At 39.3% G+C, this 25,131-nt stretch overlaps 2 protein-coding genes across 2 annotated transcripts; both read right to left on the bottom strand.

The window, feature by feature from the left end:
* Positions 1 to 13,542: 13,542 nt before the first annotated feature.
* LOC115738080 (probable 2-oxoglutarate-dependent dioxygenase AOP1) lies at positions 13,543 to 15,868 on the bottom strand. Its single transcript, XM_030670581.2, has 3 exons — positions 15,469 to 15,868; positions 14,276 to 14,597; positions 13,543 to 13,991 (listed from the first exon to the last, which is right to left on the bottom strand). Exons 1-3 carry the CDS (start codon positions 15,840 to 15,842, stop codon positions 13,743 to 13,745), a joined length of 945 nt encoding a protein of 314 aa, XP_030526441.1. The 5' UTR covers positions 15,843 to 15,868; the 3' UTR covers positions 13,543 to 13,742.
* Positions 15,869 to 22,106: 6,238 nt separating this feature from the next.
* On the bottom strand, positions 22,107 to 23,632 carry LOC115738029 (probable 2-oxoglutarate-dependent dioxygenase AOP1). Its single transcript, XM_030670506.1, has 3 exons — positions 23,192 to 23,632; positions 22,759 to 23,080; positions 22,107 to 22,417 (listed from the first exon to the last, which is right to left on the bottom strand). Exons 1-3 carry the CDS (start codon positions 23,569 to 23,571, stop codon positions 22,172 to 22,174), a joined length of 948 nt encoding a protein of 315 aa, XP_030526366.1. The 5' UTR covers positions 23,572 to 23,632; the 3' UTR covers positions 22,107 to 22,171.
* Between the last annotated feature and the right edge of the window lie 1,499 nt (positions 23,633 to 25,131).

Raw genomic sequence — 25,131 nt, 5'->3', positions numbered from 1 at the left:
CTTACCAATGGCGCAAGAAGACAACTTTTCCTAATTTGAATTGAATTGCTTGATTGTCATTTTTTTTTTCAAAATTTATCCGTCACATGATATGATTATCCCAAAAATTCTAAAAAATTGCACTCATTCACTTTCCATATTTGAAAATTGCATATCTTTTAAAAATTGCATCATGTAGATAATTGAATATCTAATCTTTAGGATTGCATTTTAGGATAAAAATTGCATGTTTAAATAGAATCTCATGTTTAAAATAATTTATCTTTAATATATTAGGATTTCAGTCAATTTAAACTCTAAAATATGCAAGATAAGAATTGTTTTGGCATAGTTCTACTTTAGGAAATTAATTCATCCGAAAATTTTAAAAAAAATCATTCATCCTTGCCATGTCATCTATGCCACATCATCCTTGTCATGTCATCCTTATCACATCATCTATGCCATGTCATCCTTGCCACGTCATACTTGCCATGTCATATTAAGTTGCATTTTAGCTTAAATTGCATATTAGAATTGCATGTCTAGGTTTTAATTAATTTACATGTCACGTAGTTAATTTAATTAAACCATGATCTCACTTGTACATTCATTTAATTTGCATGTCATCTAGTTCAGTCTTGCATTTAATTCATGACATTACATCATTTAGAATAGGTTCATGCATTCATATAAAAATCAAAAATTTTAAAAAAAGAAATAGTGTTTTGTGTAGTGCATGCTCCCTTGATTATATTGATTTCTGGATGTTTAATTAATTGATTGTGCACCTGCATGATAACCTTTGTTAGTGACTTAGGTTAAAATCAATTAACATTGCCTAACAAATTTTTTTTCATGAAATAAAATGGTACCGAAAGGACGTTAGAGTAATATAGCGTAATCAAGTCCTCGAACTTTGTAGAAGTAATTTAGTTCTCCCGTTCATTTACTTAGGTTTCTAATCGACTTACCAAAAAACGAGACTCCAATTTAGAAAATCTTTGCACATTAATTAATTTGAACCATAAGTTGCGATTTGGTATTGACTTGAGAGAGCCCGAGTTAGGTTAGTAAATAATTAACCCGATAATCCATTAGCTTGGAATTTTTGAAGTTTTAGGTCACAAAAACCGAAGACACTTTCCTTACCAAAAAAAAAAAAAAAAACCGATGACACTGAAGTGATCGATTTTTAAATTGGTATCATTTATGTGAACAAAAGAAAGTTTATGGCACTCAATTGAGCATCGAAAGTTATGGTATTCGTGAGGTTCTTATACCAACAAAATTTTCATGTTTTGAACGATAAGCAACTAGCTGATCTTGATTCCGGTGGTGATTGATTATGTGTACGACAAAATTTGGGATACAATCAAAAGTTAAACTTCTGAATAATAATTAATAAATTCCTTGTCGGTTAGTTGAACTTTCTATTTTGAATACGAACTAATCTCATAATATCTCAAGTAATATTCATCTCTTTTGTGATTTGCCAATCCTTGAAAATCTCTCTTTAGATTCAAAGTCGTGGTGTAACGAGCATTCACCTATTTCATGGAACATACAAGTAAACTAAAAAATTGCATTTTTTGTTATCAAGAATGAAATCTAATTGGAACTGTCTATGTTCTGTTGTTTTTTTAGAACCATATTACTTCTTGAATCCGATAAAATAGAATGAATTGAGACATTATTGGATAAATACATAATTATATTCAATATATGTGTAAGCCACGAATCCACACTGGAACTAGAAACACAACATACCATGGAGGAAAAGGATTAGCACACTTGCCTGGTTTGGAATCCATTGGAATTGGTGCGGAATGTGGATGAATCAAGACTTGAGCACTTCCCCTCTATTCCCTCTTGTTTACGTTGGCAAATGAGACAATTGCTATTCAAAACGAAAAGGTACTTCTGAAATTCTGCAATAGAGGACCAGAGGGGCAACTTGAGCCTTTATATATAGTTTCCAACGTGGACCCTCTCATCACAAGCCGGGCTTAACTTGGTCTATACTAAGCCAACCCATATTAAACCGATTAACAATCTTTATATCTTACCTTATTAGACCAACCTCGTTAATCAATAAATATCAATTTCAACTAATATAAGCCCACATGGAAAAACTCTTACAATATGGACCATTCTTTATCTTCCGAGAGCTTGGAAGGGAAAAAAACAAACATCTTATTCTTACTTCAACTATTTCTGATCTTAGTAGATCTCTAAGTAGGATGCAAACCCGGATGAAGTTATGATCATTTGTTAGAATAAAAGAAAGAATAGATCTTATAGGACCCCGGAAGAATTTTTTCTCATCAAATTTCATTGTAGAAAATTCTTTTAAGAATTTCCCATGATATATCTTCTCCATGCATAGTAGCATGATAAATAAATAAATTCTTTTTGCATATATGACTGGAATAGGTTCCATTTTGAGAGGGTTTTTTTTTTTTTGTCCTATCTAGAGGGGGCCGGTTCGACGGAACCGCCGGTTCCGGTTCGGGAACCGGCGGTTCCGGTTCCAAAAAAAGGTGGAACCGGAACCGGCCCTTAAAGAGCCGGTTCCGGTTCCGGGTTTGGAACCGCCGGTTTCGGTTCCGGTTCGGAACCGCCGGTTCCAAAGCCCAATTACTCTTTTTATCAAACCTACTCCTTTTTTTTTTTTAACCCGGGTTGGAACCGGCCCGGAACCGGCGGTTCCGGGCCGGTTCCAACAATTTACGAACCGTGGGCCCGGTCAACGGGCCGGTTCCGGGCCGGTCAACGGGCCGATTCCGGGCCGGTTCTGGGCCCACGGGTCCATTTGGCATTGTCTAGTCCTATCTCTAACTCTCCTCTCTCTGACTTTTACTCTGCCTCTTTGTAGAGTGTGGGATTCGAACCCGCACCTATGATACTAACGTTCCCATCCCCCAATTCCTTTACCGATAAGCCGTATGCCTATTAGCTTTGAGAGAGTTGGAAAAACTCTATTGTGGCGAAAGATTTTATACGTTTGTCCCCTCTTAGCGCATTCCTTTAGACAAAATCTCCATTTTTCTTCTTTTTAGATGATCCAATTTTTCTTAGAACATGCAGTGTAGATCAAACCCATGTTTTGATTTGAATTGATATACCGATACAATGTTTTCAGTTCTGAATCAAATAGATGCAAAATCTGAAAAATTGTTGACAATAATAAGTTTTTTGTCCTTCCACAAGTATGTTAATCAATCATTATACAATTGCACGGAGAGGGACAATCATTATAGAATATTTAGATTCCTTCCAAGTAATCACAAGGTTATATAGATATTCTATATGATGTCACATGATCTTTTCTTAATTAACTTTGAGTTTAGTACACATTTTCCGAATGGTCTCCAATGGTGGTCCAAGACACGCATATATATATAGGGTAAAATAGTAAGAAGATTGAAGTATATAACGGAACAACAAAATAATGCAAATTATGTAAAGACAATAATGACGAACAGACCAGCTACATGCGGTAAAACCTACCGATTGTGGGATATACTGTAATATTTGCTTGTTTGACCAGGTCAAAAAGGTGGTGGGACCCACCTTAAAAAAGGGTTGAAAAGTCAACAAAAAGAAAAGAAAAAGGGTTGTCTCGTTCCTTCTTGAAAGATCGAGAGTTCTTCAGCTAAAGGAAGGGAAAAAAAGAGAGAAAAGAAAAGGGAGAGAAAGAAGAAGAGAAAGGAAGAATGGAAGAAGAAAGGAGAGGTCTACATATCACGTTGCCTCACCAAGCTTGTTTCACTATGTGTCGCAACGCTAGGTAAGTGCTCACACTCCTCATTTATTTAATCAGAATGGTTTCCGTATCTAGGGCTTAAATTCAGATTTATGCGAAAATTGAGCCGCGAAGTTAGATTTTGGAGTCGTTAAGTTGAGATCCTTTGGGGGGACGATAGTTAGGTGTTGTGGAGCTCTGAGACTCTACGTAGCTCAATTTGGATTTATGGTTTGTCCGAAAAAAAAAATTGGAAGTTTGACGTGCGCAATGAACAATGCACGACCAGAACATGTTGCGCCCCTTCTTGCCGATTTTCGGATAGATTCTGGTCAAGCCATGTTGGGGGGTTTTGTTGTACATTAAAAGAGCTTTCTTTAGACTACAAGTTCGTTTAAATCGAAGCTCGAAGGAGGGAGTTATGGTTCATTTAAGTTTATCGCGCAAGCTGCACGAAGCGGATAGCATGTGTGTCCGTTATGAGTGAGCGTTTTGTTTGTGCGTATGTGTCGTCTTAGTGATAAATAGGCCTTTTTCAGTCAAGTCATGCTTTAGGGTAGCATATTACTCAGTTTTTGATACCCTTTTTTTATATATTTGATAGGAATACGTGTATCAATTTGGGTAACCACCGTAGCTTGGTTTTCGACTTCTCCGGATGAGTAATATTATTTCTTCTTTGTGTTTTGTAAACTCATATTTTGAAAATGATACTACTAAGTATGTTATGACTTGAGAAAGTAGCATTTTTTTGTTGCATAAAACATGATCGAACATTTACTGCTGTTTTGTCTATTTGATACGGTTTGCGAACGATTTGTGCTGCTGGTTTCGAGTTGGTTCTAATATACTTTCTTATTTATGAGGAGGATGTTGTTGTTAATTAAGTGGTGCTCAAGATGGCTGTGAACCCGGTTGAGGGGTTTGTGGGTATGCGTATACTAGTTAGGATATTCTTGTGGGCCGAGCCATCGACATTATAGGTGGAGAACTTGCCAGGGGAGAGTCTTGGTCGTCTTTTGCCACGAGCATTATACATGACTATGGTAAGAATCTTGAGCATGAGATTGGTCGGTGGATAGACCATTGACATGTGTTTTGATGAGATTAGTCAATGGATATACTATTGACGTGTTTTAGATGAGATTGATCAATGGATTAGACCATTGATATGTGCTTTGATGGTATGATCCGATATGGATACTTTTGCTATGAATATGTTATGTTAAGGTAAGGTATAACTTGTTTTGGTTGTACGAGTTTGATATGTTTCGAGTTTGATGTAAATTAGTTATATTTTGAATATTAAATGTGCATAGTGGTTGTTTGATCCGCTTAGAAGAAATGTATTACTCACTAAGTCGTGGTAGCTCACCCATTCCATTTCCTTTGTCTTATAGGTTCAGCGAGTCGCCTATAGGACGTGAGCGATCGTTGGCAAATCACACTTTTGCTAGTGGGGGGGGGTTTGTGTATGTGTTAAGAGTTAGATGTGGCTATGATGAGCTCTTTGAGTTGTCGGTAAAGGTCTATATCCTTTTGATAGAGATATGTACATGTCTTTTGATGGATATGTAGTTATATATTTTGTTGGTTTAGTAGCGAGATTTGATTTTGTAACCAAAGACCCCTTTATCAAGTATATAAGCAGATGTATGAATTTTGATAGCAGGTTGAGTTTTAGTTATGTGGATGCTACGTCATTTTGAGAAAGGACGGCTGTGTATGGCCCTTATAGTGGATTTGTGGCATGATATTTGTTAGTATCGGAGCTTAGGTTGGAGTCTCTCAATCATGAAAACCAATGGAATGTGATCTCATAGGCAACTTCTATGAATAAACTTTTTTAGGTATAGCTATACTAAAGTAAGTAAGTAGTCGGCCTAACCTTCGGTTCCCCTAACCAAGTTTTTTTTATCACTCCTCATGTACTCTTTCTTTCTTAATCCATACTTTTTTTACTTTTTCTTTTTGGGAAAAGGGCGTCCTCAACTTATACTTTTAACTAAGTATGTATTAGTTGCCATGCATGACTCAATAGGAACGATTTCAGCGCCCCTGCCCCTCTCTAGATACGAAGCGGAACATGCTATCACCTACGGGCCTTTCCTCTACCAAGGGCTTCCATGAAATGAAAAGGGGCAACATCGTCGTATGCTCGACATTTGTTCCTACAGACCGCTTAGAGTTTGATCTTCTCCAGTCCCGGAAGGAAACCCTACTTTCCTTCCTTCCCATAGCAGGCAACAACACCGGGGGGACGACGATTAGTATCTCATGTGTAGCAGCTGTGGGCGGCGGGCATTTGAAGCCGATAAAAGGGGCTGAAATGGTGGTGGAGAAGTTTTTTGGTAGAGTTTAGGAGTCCGTGAGACATTTTTTTTCTAGAAAAGGTGCCAGCTAGTCTCTATGGGTAGATATGGGATGTTGTGAGATAGTATGATAGATTTTAATGTGTTAGTCTTAAGAGATACTAAGGTATAGTTTCGTTTCATTCTTGAATCCATGTGACTATGAGTTCCGACTCGGATCCGTCGCTTATCTCTCTTCTCAGAGATAGGAGCAAGAGAACTATTAACTTCGATACAGGGGATGTCCCTTGAGGTTCTAGAGGCAGGCATTCGAGAGGAGAATATGATACAAGAGCCGACTCACAAGAAACAAGAGAGCAGATCCAACAACTAAGGACCCAAAACAATGTATTTGGAGTCATTGAACTGGAAGTGATAGAGGCTACACTTTCGCCCGGTTTAGAAAGGCAAAACCACCTACTTATGATGAAACAACTAATCCTCTTGTGACAAAGCATTGGATTATCAAGATAGAGGGGATCTTTAGAGTTGAAGGGGTTCCCGAAGAGAAAAAGGTTGACTTTGCCACATAATATCCGAAAGGTGAAGCTGAGTATTGGTGGGAGGGAATGAGGTCTGCACTTAGAGACGAGGATAATGCCATTTCTTGGAAGGATTTCAAAGAGACTTTCAATGCCCAATTCTTCCCACAGTCATTTCAAGCGCAGATGAAAAATGATTTTTTGCATATATCACGAGGCGACTCTATTGTTCTAGAGTATGCAGGTCGCTTCAACCGGATGAGTAGATTTGTCGAGCGTCCGGTGGCCGATGAAGAGGAAAAAGTTGAATACTTCATGAGAAGACTCTGACCCGAGATTCGCTTTATGCTCGTGTCTCTTGCACTACCAACTTATAAAGACATGCTGGAATGTGCAATCAAGAGTGAACTTGAGAGTTCTATCAGTAGCACATAGGGTGCTCCTTTGTATAAAAGGCTAAAGTTCACTCATTTTTAAGAAAGTCCTACAAGTAGCGACATGAAGTAGAGAGGTGTTAGCAAGCCTATAAAGGAGAAGAGTCAAGCTATTCAAGGCCCTTGCACTATATGTGGGAAACATCATGGGTCATTGTCATAACAAGATAAAAGCATGTTTTATTTATGGAAACATGGGACATATGACGCGCGATTATCCTACTCGGAGGAGTGTACCCACGGATGGTAGATTATGTTTTGTATATGGGTAGCCTGGGCATGTAGCACGTACTTGTTCTATGAGGAAGACAGCCTCTTCAGGTGATAGGCCACAAGAAAATCAATAAAGGCAGAAGATGACCAGGAAAGATTTTGCCATGATGAAAGAGGATGCAGCGACTTCTAACACCGTTGTTGTAGGTATTATCTCAATTGCCTCGTAGTATGCTTACGCATTATTTGACTTTGATGTTACGCATTCCTTTTTTTTCTACCGGATTTGGGAAGAAACTTGATGTGCTGCATGACCCTCTTGATTATGAATTACGTATTGATACTCCTCCTTGTGATTTCTTGATTGCTGATTGTGTGTTCACGAGGTGTAAGCTTCGAATTGATAATGTGGAAATGCCTGGAGATTTGGTGTTGTTAGATGTACGGGATTTCGACGTTATTCTAGTAATAGATTGGCTATCAACATATCATACTATTGTTGATTGTTATACGAAGAAAGTTGTCTTTCGACTTCTAAATCAGCCCGAATTTTCTTTTTCGAGAAGTTGTATAGGCACTTTTCCGAGACTAATTTCAGCTATGCAAGCGAAGAAGCTTCTAAGGAATGATTGCTATGGTTATCCGGCTTGCGTAAAAGACACCGATAAGGAAGTTATGAAGCTAGAAAATGTTCCAGTTGTTAGGGAATTCCCGGATGTGTTTCCTGGTGATTTAATCGGTTTACCTCCTAATAGAGAGATTGAATTTTGCATTGAGTTGATGCTTGGTACCATACATATCTCTAAAGCTCATTATCGGATGGCACCCGTTGAATTGGAAGAGTTAAAGACGCAATTACATGAGCTTTTGGATAAGGGTTTCATTAAACCCAGTGTCTCACTTTAGGGAGCTCCCATTCTTTTTGTGAAGAAGAAAGATGGCGGTATGCGGCTTTGTATAGATTATCGAGAACTTAGCAAGGTGATGATCAAGAATAAACATCCTGTGTCTTGGATCGATGACTTATTTGATCAACTCCAAGGAGCTCAAGTATTTTAAAAAATCAACCTTCGTTCTAGGTATTACCATTGGAAGATAAAAGCAGATGACGTGCTAAAGACTGCTTTCAGAACAAGGTATGGGCATTATGAGTTTCTTGTCATGCCTTTTGGACTAACGAATGTACTTGCTGCTTTCATGGATTTGATGAACAAGGTATTGAGACAAATCTTGACAGATTCATTGTGGTGTTCATTGATGATATTCTGGTATATTCGAAGAGTTTGGAGGAACACGAGTAAAAGTTGAGACTTGTTTTGCGGACTTTGTTAGAGAAAAAGTTATTTGCTAAATTCAATAAGTGCTACTTTTGGCTTAATCGTATAGAGTTCTTGGGCCATATAATTTCGAAAGATGGTATTTCAGTTGACCCAAAGAAAGTTGAAGTAGTCATTCGGTGGGATCATCCTACAAATGTTACAGTAGTGAGAAGTTTTCTTGGGTAAGCGGGTTATTACAGGTGATTTGTGGAGGGATTCTCCAAAATTGTTGGTCCACTTACTCGCCCGACTCAGAAGGGAGTTAAATTCATGTGGTTAGATCAATGCAAACGCAGTTTTCAAGAATTGAAGAGGCGGTTAATGTCGGCTCCTATATTGACCTTCCTTTCAGAAACTAGTGGCTTCACTATCTATTGTGATGCATCTAAGGAAGGTCTAGGTTGTGTTCTCATGTAGGATGGTAAAATGGTGGCCTATGCCTCAAGACAGTTGAAGCACATGAGAAGAACTACCCCGCTCATGATCCGGAGTTAGTAGCAGTTGTCTTTACTTTGAAAATATGTCGGCACTACTTGTATGGTGAGAAATGTGAAGTCTTTACCGACCACAAAGTTTGAAGTACATCTTTACTAAAAAAGAATTGAACATAAGGCAGAGGAGATGGCTAAAACTCTTGAAGGATTATGACTTATCTATCAACTATCATCTAGGTAAGGCAAATATAGTGGCGAATGCCTTAAGTCGTAAATCTTCCGAAAACATGGCAGTGTTGCTCACTTTTCAACGGCCTATTCTAGAGGATATGAGGAAACTAGAATTGGAGATGTTGGTGCATCCGCTTGGTGCTCGGTTAGCTAATCTTTGAGTGCAGCCAACGTTGATTGATAGAATCAAGGCTAAGCAAAACGATGATTGATAGAATCAAGGCTAAGCGTAACGATGATCCTCAGTTGGAGAAGATCAAAGAAGGTGTAGAAGCTGGGGGATAACCGGATTTTAGTATCCATGTGGATGAGTCATTAAGGTTTCGTGGTCGGCTATGTATTCCCAATGATGTAGAATTGAAAAAGGAGATACCGCAGAAAGCTCACATCACTAGATACTAGATTCATTTAGGAAGTACTAAGATGTACATGGATTTGAGAGGAAATTTGTAGTGGATCAACATGAAGAAAGATATTGTGAAGTTTGTCGATCAATGCCTAGTTTGTCGGCAAGTAAATGTTGAGCATCAAAAACCAGGTGGTCAATTGCACCTACTTGAGATACCTAAATGAAAATGGAAGCATATCACTATGGGCTTCATTGTCGGTTTACCAAGGACACCGAGTGGCAAGAACACTATATGGGTTATTGTTGATTGATTGACTAAGTCAGTACATTTTTTGTTATATCGATTTGGGCTTTTGGTGGAAGACATGGCGAAGCGGTACGTAAATGAGGTAGTCAAGTTGCATGGGGTTCCGGTGGGCATTGTTTCTTATAGGGATCCCACGTTTGTGTCCAACTTTTGGAGGAGTTTACAAGGAGTGTTGGGTATCAAACTCAACTTCAGCATGGATGAACAGTCAGAGAGGACGATTTAGACACTAGAAGATATGCTACGATCCTGTATTATTGACTTTGGTGGCTTGTGGGATGAACATTTACATCCGACAGAATTTTCTTATAATAACAGTTATCATTCTCGTATAAAGATGGCTCCTTTTGAAGCTTTAAAAGGTTGAAAATACAGGAGTCCTATTTGTTGGGACAATGTTGGTGAGAAAAGACTAACCGGGCCCGAGTTCATACAACAATCACAGGAGAAAGTCGGGCTTATCCGAGAGCACTTGAAAATAGCTTAAAGTCGTTAGAAAAGTTATGCAGATCTCAAAAGACGCAGCGTAGAGTTCAATGGGGGAGATCATGTATTCTTGAAGGTTTCATTTATGAAGGGTGTTATGAGATGTAGCACTCGATGGAAGTTGAGTCCAAGATATGTGGGACCACTTTTGATATTAGAGAAGATTGGCGAAGTTACCTATGAACTTGCTTTGCCACCAGCGTTATCCGGAGTGCATAATGTGTTCCATGTGTCCTTATTGCGCAAATATGTACCGAATCCCGAACATATACAAGATTTCACTCCTTTGATATTAGGGGAGAACTTGACATATGAGGAGCAACCTATTCGGATCATCGATAGGAAGGATCAAATGCTATGATGGCAAATTATTCTCTGTGTTAAGATTCAATGGCAGAACCACACGTAAAGAGAGGCTCCTTGGGAACTCGAGGAGGAGACGAGATGCAAGTATCCTCACTTGTTCGAAAGTTGAGGTAAGTTCAGATATTTAAATTTCGAGGACGAAATTTCTTTTAAGGAAGGTAGAATGTAATATTTGCTTGTTTGACCAGGTCAAAAAAGGTGGTGGGACCCACCTTAAAAAAGGGTTGAAAAGTCAACAAAAAGAAAAGAAAAAGGGCTACTCGGTTCCTTCTTGAAAGATTGAGAGCTCTTCGGTTGAAAGGAAGAAAAAAAAAAGAGAGAAAAGAAAAGGGAGAGAAAGAAGAAGAGAAAGGAAGAACAGAAGAAGAAAAGAGAGGACTGCATGTCACGTTGTCTCGTCGAGCTCGTTTCACTATGTGTCGCAACGCTATGTAAGTGCTTGCACTCGTTGTTCATCTAATTAGAATGGTTTCCGTATCTAGGGCTCAAATTTCAATTTATGTGAAAATTGAGCCGCGACGTTAGATTTTGGAGTCGTTAAGTTGAGATCCTTTGGGGGGACGATAGTTGAGGGTGTTGTGGAGTTGTAAGACTTTACAAAGCTCAATTTGGATTTATGGTTTGTCCGAAAAAAAATTTGAAAGTTTGACGTGCGTAGTGAACAGTGCACGACCAGAACATGTTGCGCCCCTTCTTGCCGATTTTCGGATAGATTCTGGTCAAGTCGTGTTGGGGGTTTTGTTGTACACTAAAAGAGCTTTCTTTAGACTACAAGTTCGTTTAAATCGAATTTTGGAAGAGAGAGTTATGGTCCGTTTAAGTTTATCGCGCATACTGCGCGTAGCGGACAGCATGCGCGTCTGTTATGAGCGAGCATTTTGTTGGTGAGTAAATTTTGCCTTAGTGACAAATAGGCATTTTTCAGTTGAGTCATGCTTTGAGGTAGCATATTACTCAGTTTTTGATACCGTTTTTCATATATTTGATAAGAATAAGTGTGCGTCAATTTGGGTAACCACCTTAGGTTGGTTTTTGACTTCTCTAGGTGAGTGATACTATTTCTTCTTTGTGTTTATAAACTCATATTTCAAAAATGATAATACTAAGTACGTTATAACTTGAGAAAATAGAATTTTTTTGTTGCATAAAACAAGATCAAACATTTACTGCTGTTTTTTTTATTTGATACGGTTTGCGAATGATTTGTGCTGCTGGTTTTGAGTTGGTTCCGACATAATTTCTAATTTATGAGGAGGATGTTGTTGTTAATTAAGTGGTGCTCAAGATGGCTATGAACTCGGTTGATGGGTTTGTTAGTATGCACATATTAGTTAGGATATCCTTGTGGGCCGAGCTACCAGCATTATAGGTGGAGACCTTGTCAAGGGAGGAATTTTGGTCATCTTTTGTCACATGCGTTATACTTGACCATGGTTAGAATCTTGAACATGAGATTGGTCAGTAGATAGATCATTGACATGTTTTTTGATGAGATTAGTCAATAGATAGACCATTGACGTGTTTTAGATAAGATTGATTAGTGGATTAGACCATTGATATGTGCTTTGATGGTATGATCCGATATGGATGCTTTTGCTATGAATATGTTATGTTAAGGTAATGTATAACTTGTTTTGATCGTACAAGTTTGATATGTTTCGAGTTTGATATAAATGAGTCATATTTTGAATATTAAATGTGCATAGTGATTGTTTGATCCGCTTAAAAGAAATATATTACTCACTAAATCGTGTTAGCTTACCCCTTCCATTTCCTTTGTCTTACGGGTTCAGCAAGTCGTGTATAGGATGTGAGCGATTGTTAGCAAATCACATTTTTGTTAGTGGGGAGTTTTGGGTATGAGTTATGAGTTAGATATGGCTATGATGAATGCTTTGAGTTGTTGTTAGAGGTATATATCCTTTTGATAGAGATATGTACATGTCTTTTGATGGATATGTAATTATATCTTTTGTTGGTTTAGTGGCGAGATCTGATTTTGTAACCAAGGACCCCTTCATCAAGTATATATGTAGATGTACGGATTTTGATAGCAGGTTGAGTTTTGGTTATGTGGTGCCTACGTCCTTTTGAGAAAGGATAGCTGTGTCATGGCCCTTATAGTAGATTTGGGGCGTGACGTATGCAAAGTAGATGTCTGAAATATAAATGCTGATGGATAAATAAGAATTATTTGATCCGTAGAATGTTGACAAGATTACAAACAAAAGATAAAATTATAAGCGCAAAATGTAAAATCTTCGTATCCTAATCTTGATTTATATATATATATATATATATATATATATGTTTACGAAATATAGTCTATGTGTTGTTCTTGTAAAACCACAGAAATGGCACACCCTAGCAACACCATAACTAGAAATTGAAATGCTACACGATAGAGGAAAAAAGGGATTAGCACATCCGATTTGGAATCCATCGAAACTAATGCGGAATGACGACGATTCGGAACTCAAATTCTTCTCCTCTATTTCCCTCTCTGGGACACTAGTCAAATGAGAACGCTACTCACGAACGGGTGCGTTCTTTCTTTATGTGAGATGATTTGTGTATTTGTTGGTTAGAGGAGAGACTTGAGCCATATTTATAGATTTTTTAGCCACATGCCCTCTCATCATGGGCCGGGCCCAACTCGGCCCATACTAGCCAACCCCATATTAAATTAATTAAGAATCTATATATCCTACCTTAATAGACCAAATGACCAATCTCATTAAGTGATAAATATCAATTTCAATTGATGTAGCCCACATCAGAAAAATTATTACAGTTCTTTGTTGTGTTTTTATGAGTTAATTATTGTAGCTTGAAGCCTTCCATGTATGTAATTTGATCCATGACCTCATTCAACAAGGATTCATCTAGCACGATTGATACATGACATTCCAGTAAAAGTTCATCACCTAACCAATCGGAGAATGTTGAACACGACTGTTTATTACAAACTTGAAAGGAAATTGCAGAAATACAGACACTAATACGCACGTTATTTTTTATTCAACAACAATGTAGGCCAACTTCAAACACCACAATAAGTTTTGAGGGCAAATTGATCTCTTTGTCCAGCTTCAGTATAGTAGAACCTCAAGAACTCCACATGATCAAAGGGCTTAAAGAGCAAAGGGTGCTCTTGATCCACCAATTCGTCGGGTGCTTTTATCACGTACCCGCCCTTCGGAATCGAGAACAGTCCGACCGAGTACCTCGCCTTGTTCCCGCTCATCATGACTCGGTGATACGGAGAGTGTAATCTGCCATTCACCCACGCCTGTAGGATCATATCATATGTCAAGGAACATATTCCTTATTTTGTGCCCCACAACTCCGGTTGTTCCCTCCAGGGAAATCAAGTTTGCAGATCTATACATTATGTAACGGTTGTATCATGTGTCATGCTAACATTATATCATCAAAATCAAATATTGTTACATGATTATGCCACATCTTACCAGTTGGTAGAATGATATTTTGAACAAAGTTGAACACTTGATCGGTCGGTTAGATGCGAAAATTCTCGTTTTTCCTTCCAAAAGAAACGGAAAGAGGACTTACATAGAGTGAGTCTCCTATCATGACGATGAAAGAATTTGGTGAGGGCTGAGCGCTGAACCACTCGCCGTCTTTGGTCTGGACTTCGAGACCTTCGACTTCGTTTTGGCACAAGATTGTGACGATGTTCTTGTCCGTGTGAGAGTTGAGGCCAAGCTTTGTGTCAGTGGTTTGAGGCCCTGCGTACCTCATGACGCGAAGAAGGTAGTTGGTCGAGTTCATGTGTTCGTCCAAGTATTTCTCGACGCCCAGACCCTCCAAGATCATCCTCCTTATCATCTTATCCAACTCTGATAACTTCTCCGAGAATGATTGTATGTTTTTGCTGCCACAGAGAGAGAGAGAGAGAGAGAGAGTTCTGTTTCAGTATATAGCTTGGTTCGACCACTTTTGTATATAAACCATGAACAAAATCTAAATCTTCATGCAAACACAGAAAGTTGATCAAATTTATGAAAGTGTCTTTTCCCTTTTCGCCAGTTAATGACAGTAAGTAACGTTCACTAGGAAACAATCAGTGACGCCTAATTGATTTAGGGACGAAAAGTTAGTCATCTAATAAATGACCAAAAAAGTCCAAGGAGGTTATGTGTTTTCTTTTCTTTCTTACTTTTTTTTTTTTTGGGTTGTGATTGTGGTGGTAGCTCTGGATAATGGTCGTATGGAGATTTTTATCTTGTTAGATCTTGAGGGTGAACTTTTAACTTCTCCTTATCCCGACCCTCAACTTTCGTTAGGGTTATTTCGCCAGATGAATCATGTTCCATCAATTGCATCTACTCCAAATGTTACTTCCCTTAAATTATATCAAGAAAACAAAGACGTAGTCGCAAATTCATGCATCCCTTGGAAGAATTTATGTTCGACCACTTTTTCAGCAACATGAATGCTGTTGTTATTCATCAAATTATCTAAGAATAAGGTGATCGTACATAAGCTGTACCAAGTATTATTAAAAAGAAAGACATCCAAGAAGTGAATGAGACCTATAGATGAAGGCTCTATAATTCCTAATCGGTAAGTCTATCCAGAAGCAACTTCTAACACATGACTTACCTAGGACCAACCGAAAAAGAATCCTATCTAGACAACTAGCTAGTTAGCTGAACTTAGGTTCTTGCATTCCTAGATTCTAAGTTGGATCACTAGGCACAAAGTGTATATAATCAATCCCTGTGTTTAAAAACTTTGATTACCTGAAATTCGGATTTCCCTCGGACCATAAGGTAGTGGTAAGGCTATCCACCTTCTCGTACATGTCGGCATCGTCGATCCCCATGCTCTCGTAGAGCGGGACCATGGGGTACTGGCCGACATAGCCGTGGAAGGGCTTCTTCGAGACGTTCCGGAGCTTGGTTTGCAAGGGCAAGTCGAAGAGCTCCTCGACAGAGCCAAGCATGGATTTCTGCAGTTCAACGGGCACCTTCTCGAACCGGGCTTCGAAGCAGCCGTAAATTTCCAGCGCTTGCATCACCGCGTCCCTCATGGAAGTCCACTCGGCTGTGCCCGGCTTGAGCTGCGGGCTCGAGAAGTCTAGCACCGGGAGCTTCAAATCTGCCCCTGACCCCATTTTCTATGAATTGATGAACTTTGGTTTTGTTTTGTTTTTGGTTTTGGTCGCTATATATAAGATTAGTGCAATATGCCGAGCATGAATCGAGAACTGAGAAATTGAACTTTTTTGTGGTTTTTTTTTTGTTGGGGGGGTGTTGTGGTTGGAGGGGGAAGGTTGCCGAGAGTAAAGACAAGGACGTAGGAGGATGAAGATGCTTGCTCTTGGAGGTGAAGATTCTCTGATAGCATTCACGTGGACAATTTACATCTTAATCGTATTAAGTCAACGTAAAATGACAAATTTCACGTGAACTTAAGCACAAGGCAGCCGGCTGACCGATCCTCACTTGATTTTGGGGATTCATTACGTGCGACACCAAGCTAGCGACGTAATAAATAAGTTAAAAACTGCTCTATATTACACAGAATAATTGCTTTTTGTTCAGGAGCCACTTGTGGCCTGGGCGATTGTCATGTGAAATGCATATATAGAATTGCCAAACGGGGAGGATTTATATGTTTAATTGATCGTACACAAAATAATTATACAGTTGCATGGAGAGAGACAATCATCGTAGAATATTTTGATTCCTTCACAGAAGACGACGGGCATATACAGATTATCCATGTGAGATGTCACATGATCTTTTCTTGACTCAGTTTGATTTATTTCTGATTTGCTGCACGGTTTTCGATGGTGGTCCAAGACACCTTTCTATACATAAATATAGTCCTAGTCTTGTTCTTTGTTGTTTTTTCATGAGTTTATTGTAGCGGAAAGCCTTCTCAGCATGTAATGATCCATGGCCTCATTCAAGTATTACATCTGTTAGACTATTGTCGCGACCTAAAAATTAATCTTTTCAGGCTAATGGATTACTAAGCTGTTAAACCTAGCTCGGACTCTCCCAAATCCATACCAATTCACAACTTATGGTTCAATCATTTCATGCAAGAGATTTTTATTTAGAGTCGCCACTAATCTGTTTACGGCAGGTCGATTAGACACCCGAATAAAACATTGGGAGAAATTTTTTATTCCTACGAACCAGAGATTACAAGTTCGGGGACTTGGTTACGCTAAATCATGCTAACGCCCTTTCGGTACCATTTAAAAAAATGTTTGGCGGGCGGTTGGATTCATTTTAATGGCTGATCACGTGACCTAATTCTAATGGCTGTCAAGATAATGCAACTACATTATAACATGCACTTTTTAATGAATGACCCTAATGACTTGTCAAAAACGGCAAATGTGAATGACATGGCAAGTGTGCAAATTGAAACGTATGATATGCATGCATGATTTTTTATTTTTTGATGTTTTTTTTAAAATGTGAATATTATCTATGCTAGAGGTAAAATCTTACCTAATCCACATGTGCAGTGCATGAAAATTTCAAATCAAAGAATATGGCAACCTAAAAAATAACCCATCGTCTCACTAAAAATTATCGCAACATTATGCAACAATTTTTCTTTTTTCTTTGACCACCGCTTGGACTTTTGCCTTTAACCAAATAATCTGCAGAAACAAAAAGAACTTCAGGAATACGTGAGCAACAAGTCAACGGTTCATTGATCCAACGCGTGGGACGTTGAGTAGACTTGGTGGACAAAGCGTGTTGATCGTTTGACGAACAGAGCGACAACGATGAGGGATTGTCTGATGAGACTCAATGACTTGCACCAAGGCCTCAAGGTGCAGTATGGATGCCTCTCGGACAAGGGCAATCACAGTAATGCTCGAGAAAATGGCATTGGCAGGGCGGGAAAATCTCGTGACGGTGGCTAGCCTCGATTGGTTGGTGATGCCGGCAAGGCGTTGAAGCGAGAATGAATTGTACGTGCTTCCAGAATCACCACCCTCTCTTCCTCTCCGCCCCCTGAACAAAAAAAATGTCCACCTTTTATAGCAACAACCACTCATGCTTTCTTTGGAAAATCTGAATCCGTGGAGTCAATTACTGAATTTTGGGTCTGGAATGCCTTCAAGAATTGCTGTAAATCAGTGCACGAAGGATTTCTCTCCTGTGGGTCTCCATGGATATCCATTCTTTCAAGGACCAGGTACATTTCCACCATGTGCACATTTATTTTAATCTTTCCTTCTTCGTCTCGCACTAATAGTCTGGTTCTGGTGTTCGGTGCGTGTTTGTCTGTGCATGCCATGGATGGATGCATGGAGGTGGACGAAAGCTAGCTCATCCGGGGACCCATTTCCACCAAAAGAAGAGTCAACCACTAAAGAAACACTGATAACAGTTTCATTTTGCCCCCGGTATGAAGAAAAAGAAAACATCTGGAACTTGCCAAGCTATCATCATAGCAGGTTTCTCTGTATGAGGTTCAGATTTGTCTATTCATGGATTTGGACTTCTTTCTTCTTATGACAAAACATCTTGGCGTATCGACTCCAATAAAATTCTGTTATTTTGGCTTCCGGAAGGGTAATCATTGACAGTTGATGAGGACGATTACCGGATAGGAAGAGGGATGACAAATACCAAATCTCTTGAGAACTGTTTCTCTCTGGGAGTCACGCTAGAAGATCTCTCTCCTGAACGTGAACCTAGCACGAAGGTTCGCATGTACTCGCATGTCATGAGTTGTCGTGATTGTCAGAACATATGTGAAGATACTTTTGCAGTGTGCCTGATATTGTTTCGACTCGATTAATTATGGCATTCTCGACCCCCGTGTTTAGCAGTCTATCCTTGGGATCTAACCTGCAAAACTATGTTCAGGCATCCATGCGTTCAAGGTTTTTGTAACTGTCAGCCCTTGGCCTCAAAACTTCCAGGGCACTGTCAACCTTCGTTCTCTTTCTTTGCTCCTTTGCTTGAACCCCCCATTGATCCTTCCACAGCTTATTTCATCCCACTTTTACAAAGTTACTCGAAGCTGAGAAAAAGTGAGGAAGAACCTGCTTTGGGTTTTAGAACTTTCACTCGTGGGGTTCTAGAAGCTCAAAATCCTTTCTCGAAGCTGAGAAAAACGCAGCCTTGATTGTCTGATGTCTATCTTCTACTTGCTTGATCTTCTAGAAGAGCCTTGTTCCTTGGGGACCACCTATTTTCAAGGATTTCGACTGTTTCGTCTATTTTCAGCACGTGTACGTGAAACGAAAGCACACTAAACACGTCAACTCTATTCGGATTTTCTGGGATTCGGTAAAGAGAGGGACGGATTCGGACGCGAGACATAAGCCTCATGCAGTGGTCATCCCCCTACCCGACCTCCCTCGATGGCCTCCCTAGGTTTTCGCTTCGAAATTGAAGCCGGGAATTCTTGAGCTCAGATATTGAGGGAATTCGTGGAATGAGCAAGTAAAAATAAAATGAAGGTGCGGCGGCAGTGGGCAAGGCAGCGGTCGACAGGCGGCGGCGGCGGCAACGGGTGGGTGGGTGGTGGTTGACGGCGTCAGGGAGGCGATCGGCAAGCAAGGCGTGCGGCTAACGGTGATCAGTGGCCCGTGACCCAATCTAAGTACAGCGATGACTTAATCTTTTGATGGGTCGAAAATGAATTCTATGAGGCTCTATGTGTAACTCATTTTTGACCCATCAGATTCATCTTCAATTTTGTGGACCTATTTTTATAGGATTCTCTCAAAGTTAACAACTCATATAAAACTCATTTATACAAAATATGCGTAAGAAAACGGGTCATTGGCACCCCTGCTCTGCATCAACTTAGCACGGGGAGGGTTAACTGCTCTTTCGACATTCTATTTGGGTAAACTTCTTATACCGCGGATGAAATCGCTCGTTACTTAAATCGGCTAATGTGAAAATGGCTAATTCACATGCATACACGCTCCGATTTAGTTTTTCAAGCAGACAATCTTAAAAGCTGGTCAAGTCAAAACATGAACAATAGAGACTTGGACCCCAGAAAGAGATTCACATGAACATCAAAATCTTCCCTTTTTTACCGCTTTATACACGTGGTTATGAAACCATCAAAGTGCTTCGAACCACCCATTGACGTTTGGGTCACCATGTTCAGGCATCTATTAGTAATAGATGGAACGTAGTAATAGACAATTGTCTTACTCAAACAATTCTCTTTTATTTTCATGTTGCTGACCTGTGTGTTCCATCGTGCGCTTCCCTTCCTAAAGAGCTTCCACAGTGAGAGAAACTGTCTCTTGATTTATGGGATTCCACTGCTTCTTTTTCTCCATGATTCTATCCGATGGTGTTATTAGATATTCTCTGCACAAGTCTAGGACATGATTCTTTTCTCTCTTTATTGACTTTTCTGATTGAATTGTCATTGAATCAAATCGTTTTTTTTTTAATCTTTTTTTTTTAATCAATGTCCTCTCATTTGGCCATGTAATATCCTCTAAAGACTCTGCCTTGTGAGTCGGATGACCTCCTGCAGTGAGGAAATCCCAGGATTCCTCCATTATCTTTTATCCTTCTATGAGTGTATGCGAAGTGGGCCAACTATCTCACAATTCTATCCTTTTCTTGCCCTTCCCTCACTTCCCCATGCAGTGAATACGTTCAATGAATTTCGACCAAGGTTCATCATTGGACCAATTTCCCATATGAATTTCGGCACTCGCAACGTGCACGGGCATGATCAAATTTTCTCTCACTTTGGGCTTAGTCCACCTTGTCAATTAAGTTCACGTGAATTATATCCACCGCCACCGATCAAATTAAAATATAAATGAGATGCATGCAGAAATTAAATTGATCTAAATGCAAACTATGTGTCATTCTCTAATTTTATATGCAACATTTGATATTCTAAAAAGGTAGTCAAAATTTAGATGTCAACAACTATGTCTGGAACTCGAGCGTTCGACAAAAATCCCAATCCAAGTAGAAACTCCAAATCCAAATAGAACTTGTGATTTGACGTTTGAATGAGCAAGATATTATCGAAATACTATCCTCGTTGGAGTTGGGATCTTAATTTGAGTCGGCAAGTGACATAAGAAAATACAGGAACGAAAACCATTCAGCCATTGCACAATAGAACAAACGAGTGAGTTCTCTTGGAGAAAGTGTGAAAAGGGACTCCTGGATTTTGCTTAGGGTGGTGTAGGAAACACTTGAATGATGAAAATTGTGAAATTTTTCAAATTTAAAGTGGATTTCTTGGTGGCTGGCGCCACCATTGAGTAGATATTGACATTCGGACCGAACCACATAAATCTCTGTTGTCCTTATCGATACTCACTAATTCCTCTAGTAATTTATTCTTTTTGTGATAGACTTAAATTGCAATAGGTGCTAGCTTTTGCGCTTTTTTTTTTTTTTACAACAATTGACGTCGTAGCTAAGGTTAGGATTTTTAGAGTTGATTTAGTGTTGTTGCTTGCCTAATCTTTTTTGAAAATGTGTTTGCAGTTAAACCCGGAACAAGAGTTGAGATTGAGAAGTTCAATAGGAGGAACAGTTTTGAGTTGTGGATCTTTAAGATGCGTTCTATAGTAGCAACTTAAGGTTTGATAAAGATGTTAGATGACAAGGATAAATTATCATAAATGACGAAAGATGCTGATAAGAAAGAGTTTATGTTGAACGCAAAAATCATTATCCTAGTGAAAATATTGGATGAGGTGTTGGAGGAGGTGCTCGAAGATACTGGTTTACTAAATATCGTCGTGCGAAGTATGATAACGTGTTTATGGGAAACAATGTTGCTTGTAAAGTAGTAGAGATCATAATAATTCTGATTAACATTGACTGACGCAAGGCATGTGCCAAAGCTGAGAAACAACCTTGCCTCGATGAGTACTCTTGACATGTTCATATGGCATGTTCCTATATTGGATTTCCTTTGAATATGAAGTTTTTAAGGTCTCTCGATGTGTACTTACTCTAACGCAAGGGAGGATGGACTGCGAGTCGTATCTCCTCATGGAAATGGCCATGATCGGGTCATCTATTAGATTCACTAAGGCCTTAGGTTAGGAGATGTCATAGACGTGGCATATGAGATTAGATACATGAGTGAAAGAGAGATGATTGTTCTGAGTCGGAGAGGTCTATCAGGAGGTTACTGGAATTCTTGTTCTTTGTTGTTTTTGAGCAAATTGTTGAAGCGTGAAGCCTTCTCAGTGTATAACTTGATCCACGACAGCCTTCAACTATGATATCTTTATAACACAATAAAGATACATTCAGCAGTCGTTCAAGTTGCTTACGAGTTGATCACTATTGAACTATGATATGGTGCTCCACACTAAAGTGCCTTATTTCTTCAGCACATATTACGTGCATGTATATACGCCTGTGTCACGGATATGCACACACGATTGCAAAACATATGCTGTGAAGGCCGTGGTGCGTTATCAACTTGGCTGATCCATTGGTTCATTTAAATGCCACAGTAGGCCTGGGCAGTGCAGCAATCTTTAGGGACGCCGTCCTGGCAAAAGTAACGGAGCAACCCATAATGTTCGAACGCTTTGAACTTCAATGGATTCTCAGGACCTGCTAATTCTCGGGGGACTTCGATTATTCCACTGTGGAAGGCGAACAAGCCCAGCGAGTACCTGGGCGGTTTCTTCTCCTTCATCACCACTTGATGCACCGCAGAATGTATCCTTCCGTTGCTCCACGCTTGTTCAGAAGTAGTTCGGTCATTTTCTGTTATTCAAGTCAATAGAGATACTCTCATAGATGAGACGCCCTTGATAATCGACCGGACATGTTCAAATTTTCTGATGGATCGTCGTCTTTCTAGAAACAGTTGCGAGCAAGCTACGTTTGATCCACACAGAAGACAAGAAAATGAACTTGACATGAATTCGAATGGACTAGAGTCGAGATTAGTTCCGGTCTACAGATTGAGATCAACTATTTTTCCGTCTTTAATTTGATTTTTTTTTTGGCACAATAATTAACCCAACATAGCTAGCATATCTGAGGTTGGAATCATTGATCTGTCTATTGATCACCTACCAAGAATGCATCGCCTGCCATGACCAAAAATGATGATGGTGACGGTTCAAAGGCAATCCAATCCCCATCCTTTCTCCTGACCTCCAAACCATTAACTTGATTCTGGTGAAGTATGGTCATGAAGCTCTTATCTGTGTGGACGTTGCAGCCGCGATTCGTCTCGTCCATCTCCGGAGCCCTATATTTCATTACCCGAAGGAGATAAGTGGTCGACATGACATGCGAGTCGCAGTACTCCTTCACCCCATAGCTCTCAAACACCATCCTCTTCACCATCTGCTCAAGCTCTGATACCTTCTTCGAGAACGCGAGCACGCCATCGCTAGGAACCGATAAAGTTAATCAATGTTTCCATTAACAAAAATTAGCCAAAACTAACAAAATTTCAGTCAAGGAAACACGAAGATAATCTTTCAAGAATTGCCATTCGTACCGGAACCGCTCGTTACCGGCCGGCCACAAGAGGTTCGTGAAACTTTGGACACCTTCGAGGGTGGTCGCATCATCAATGCCCAAGCTCTCATACAAAGGCATGGAGGGTTGCTGCCCGGAGTAGCCAAAGTAGGGTTTCTCGGAGGCGTTTCTCGACTTAATTTTGGTAGGTAAATCAAATAGTTCCTCGAGCGCTTGAAAAATTTCGTTGTGAGCTTGTGAAGTGAAATCAGCGTATGTTGCGACGAAGCAGCCATACTCTTCTAGGGCAAAAACCACTCGTTTGGACGTGGACATCCACAGGTCCGTTCCGGGATTGAGATTTTCCAGGGAAAATTCTATAACAGGAAGTTCAGGCAATAAGCTAGACTGAGAACCCATTGGAATTGATCAATTATGAAAAAGGATTTTCTTTTTTCTCTGGGTTTAGGGTGGATTATTTTCTGAGGGACCACTGATTAAGGATGTAAAGTTCGTGGTCCTAGGATTTGTAAGGTCCCCCTCTTGCGGAAGTAAAGATCAGACAAAAATGAAAATTTAGCGTAACGTCATTTTGTAATATACTATGATACGAGGAATGGATTGGATTGAAAGTCATTGTCGTAATCTCTTCTGATTAATTTGGAGGGTTATGAACATGAATATTCTTAAGCGTAAAATTTTTTGTCGTTCTTTTTGGGATCACGTCGTTCATAACAATGTTCGAAAAGTAAATGCCAGAGTTGCCGATAAGATTCTATTGACAAAAATGTAGTCACCATGATCTTTTCAACGTTATAAAGTAATTAGAATATTGATCATAATGTTATTACCTACGTGCCCACGTTACTTTACGATAATTAAAGTCCAATCCTTTATGTGCTTCCAAAACGAACAACTTGCCACAACTAAGTAGATACGTGATTAAACAGTACTCCTAATGAACGGTGCGGTGAATTTTGCTATGAGAACATTTTACATGCAACAGGATATTTTCAGTGAAATTCTTATCCGACCAGCCTCCTAACAAATATTGGAAGGAAGTGTTAGAATTCCAAAATTATGAGTAACTCTTAACAATTTTGGAATTTTTGGATAAGTTGACAACGGGCGTTTCAACCTAATGAAATGAAATCAACTTACAAAATATATTATTTTTCTGTACATCAATCGACTCGGTCGTATGTATTATCTCAAAAACAGCAACTGGCTGAGTCTCCGTTTCATGCTAATTGATGACTACAAATTAATCATTTTAGCAATTTACATCACCTAGGGTTGAGCATGGTTCAACGTAGAATCGGGAATCGGAGAATTGAACCAGTGGAAATAGGGTAGGTCCGAGGTTTCATAAATTGCATAATCGGTTCCGACGAGTAGGTTTTAGGTTCCAATAGCTGGATTTGGAAATTGAAACTTCAAATTTGGAAAAAGTCTTTATGATTTTATTGTTCTATGTTTTGGCACGATTCTACGGTATTCTATGGCTTCTGACAATGAGTGTATAATCTGGAACTATTTGTCCGAACTTTCATTTCCTGCGATACCCATGATCGAAACTTTTACATATGTATTCTTCGTGTGTCTATAAAAAGAGTTATGGTCAATGGATTGTTGAAACAAATGATAATTATTAGAGATGATAATTCACTACAATCGTTAAATTAAGTTTATAGGTGTAACCTGGGTATATCCTGAAATTGACTTTGAAACCCATGACAGGGTAAGTTTTAAATTCTAAGATATACACAGTAGGTTTTAGGTTCTAAAAAATAGGGAACCGGTGCTGACCGATATATTCCTGAATCATGAACCTAGAGCGAAGCTCAAATCATTCACCTCTAATATCACCTATAAATTCAAGGTTTACATCCCTTTCATCCTCCGAGACCGAAGATAATACAAATTATAACGTCCGCATACATAATGATAACGTCCTTTTTTTGGTAGAGCCCATTTTGA

This window comes from Rhodamnia argentea, chromosome 8 (genome assembly GCF_020921035.1).
Source record: "Rhodamnia argentea isolate NSW1041297 chromosome 8, ASM2092103v1, whole genome shotgun sequence".
In the NCBI taxonomy this organism is placed as follows: domain Eukaryota; kingdom Viridiplantae; phylum Streptophyta; class Magnoliopsida; order Myrtales; family Myrtaceae; genus Rhodamnia; species Rhodamnia argentea.
This window is presented reverse-complemented; position numbering and strand designations above follow the sequence as displayed.

Bases quoted from the DNA above. Each gene is read 5' to 3' on its own strand.
- LOC115738080 (XM_030670581.2), bottom strand. From the start codon at position 15,842: ATGGGGTCAGGGGCAGATTTGAAGCTCCCGGTGCTAGACTTCTCGAGC. The intron at 14,598-15,468 runs GTAATCAAAGTT...TCTCTGTGGCAG, and splicing joins GAGGGAAATCCGAATTTCAG to CAAAAACATACAATCATTCT. The intron at 13,992-14,275 runs GTAAGTCCTCTT...ATGATCCTACAG, and splicing joins TGATAGGAGACTCACTCTAT to GCGTGGGTGAATGGCAGATT.
- LOC115738029 (XM_030670506.1), bottom strand. From the start codon at position 23,571: ATGGGTTCTCAGTCTAGCTTATTGCCTGAACTTCCTGTTATAGAATTT. The intron at 23,081-23,191 runs GTACGAATGGCA...ATCGGTTCCTAG, and splicing joins GCCGGTAACGAGCGGTTCCG to CGATGGCGTGCTCGCGTTCT. The intron at 22,418-22,758 runs GTAGGTGATCAA...ACTTCTGAACAA, and splicing joins TGGCAGGCGATGCATTCTTG to GCGTGGAGCAACGGAAGGAT.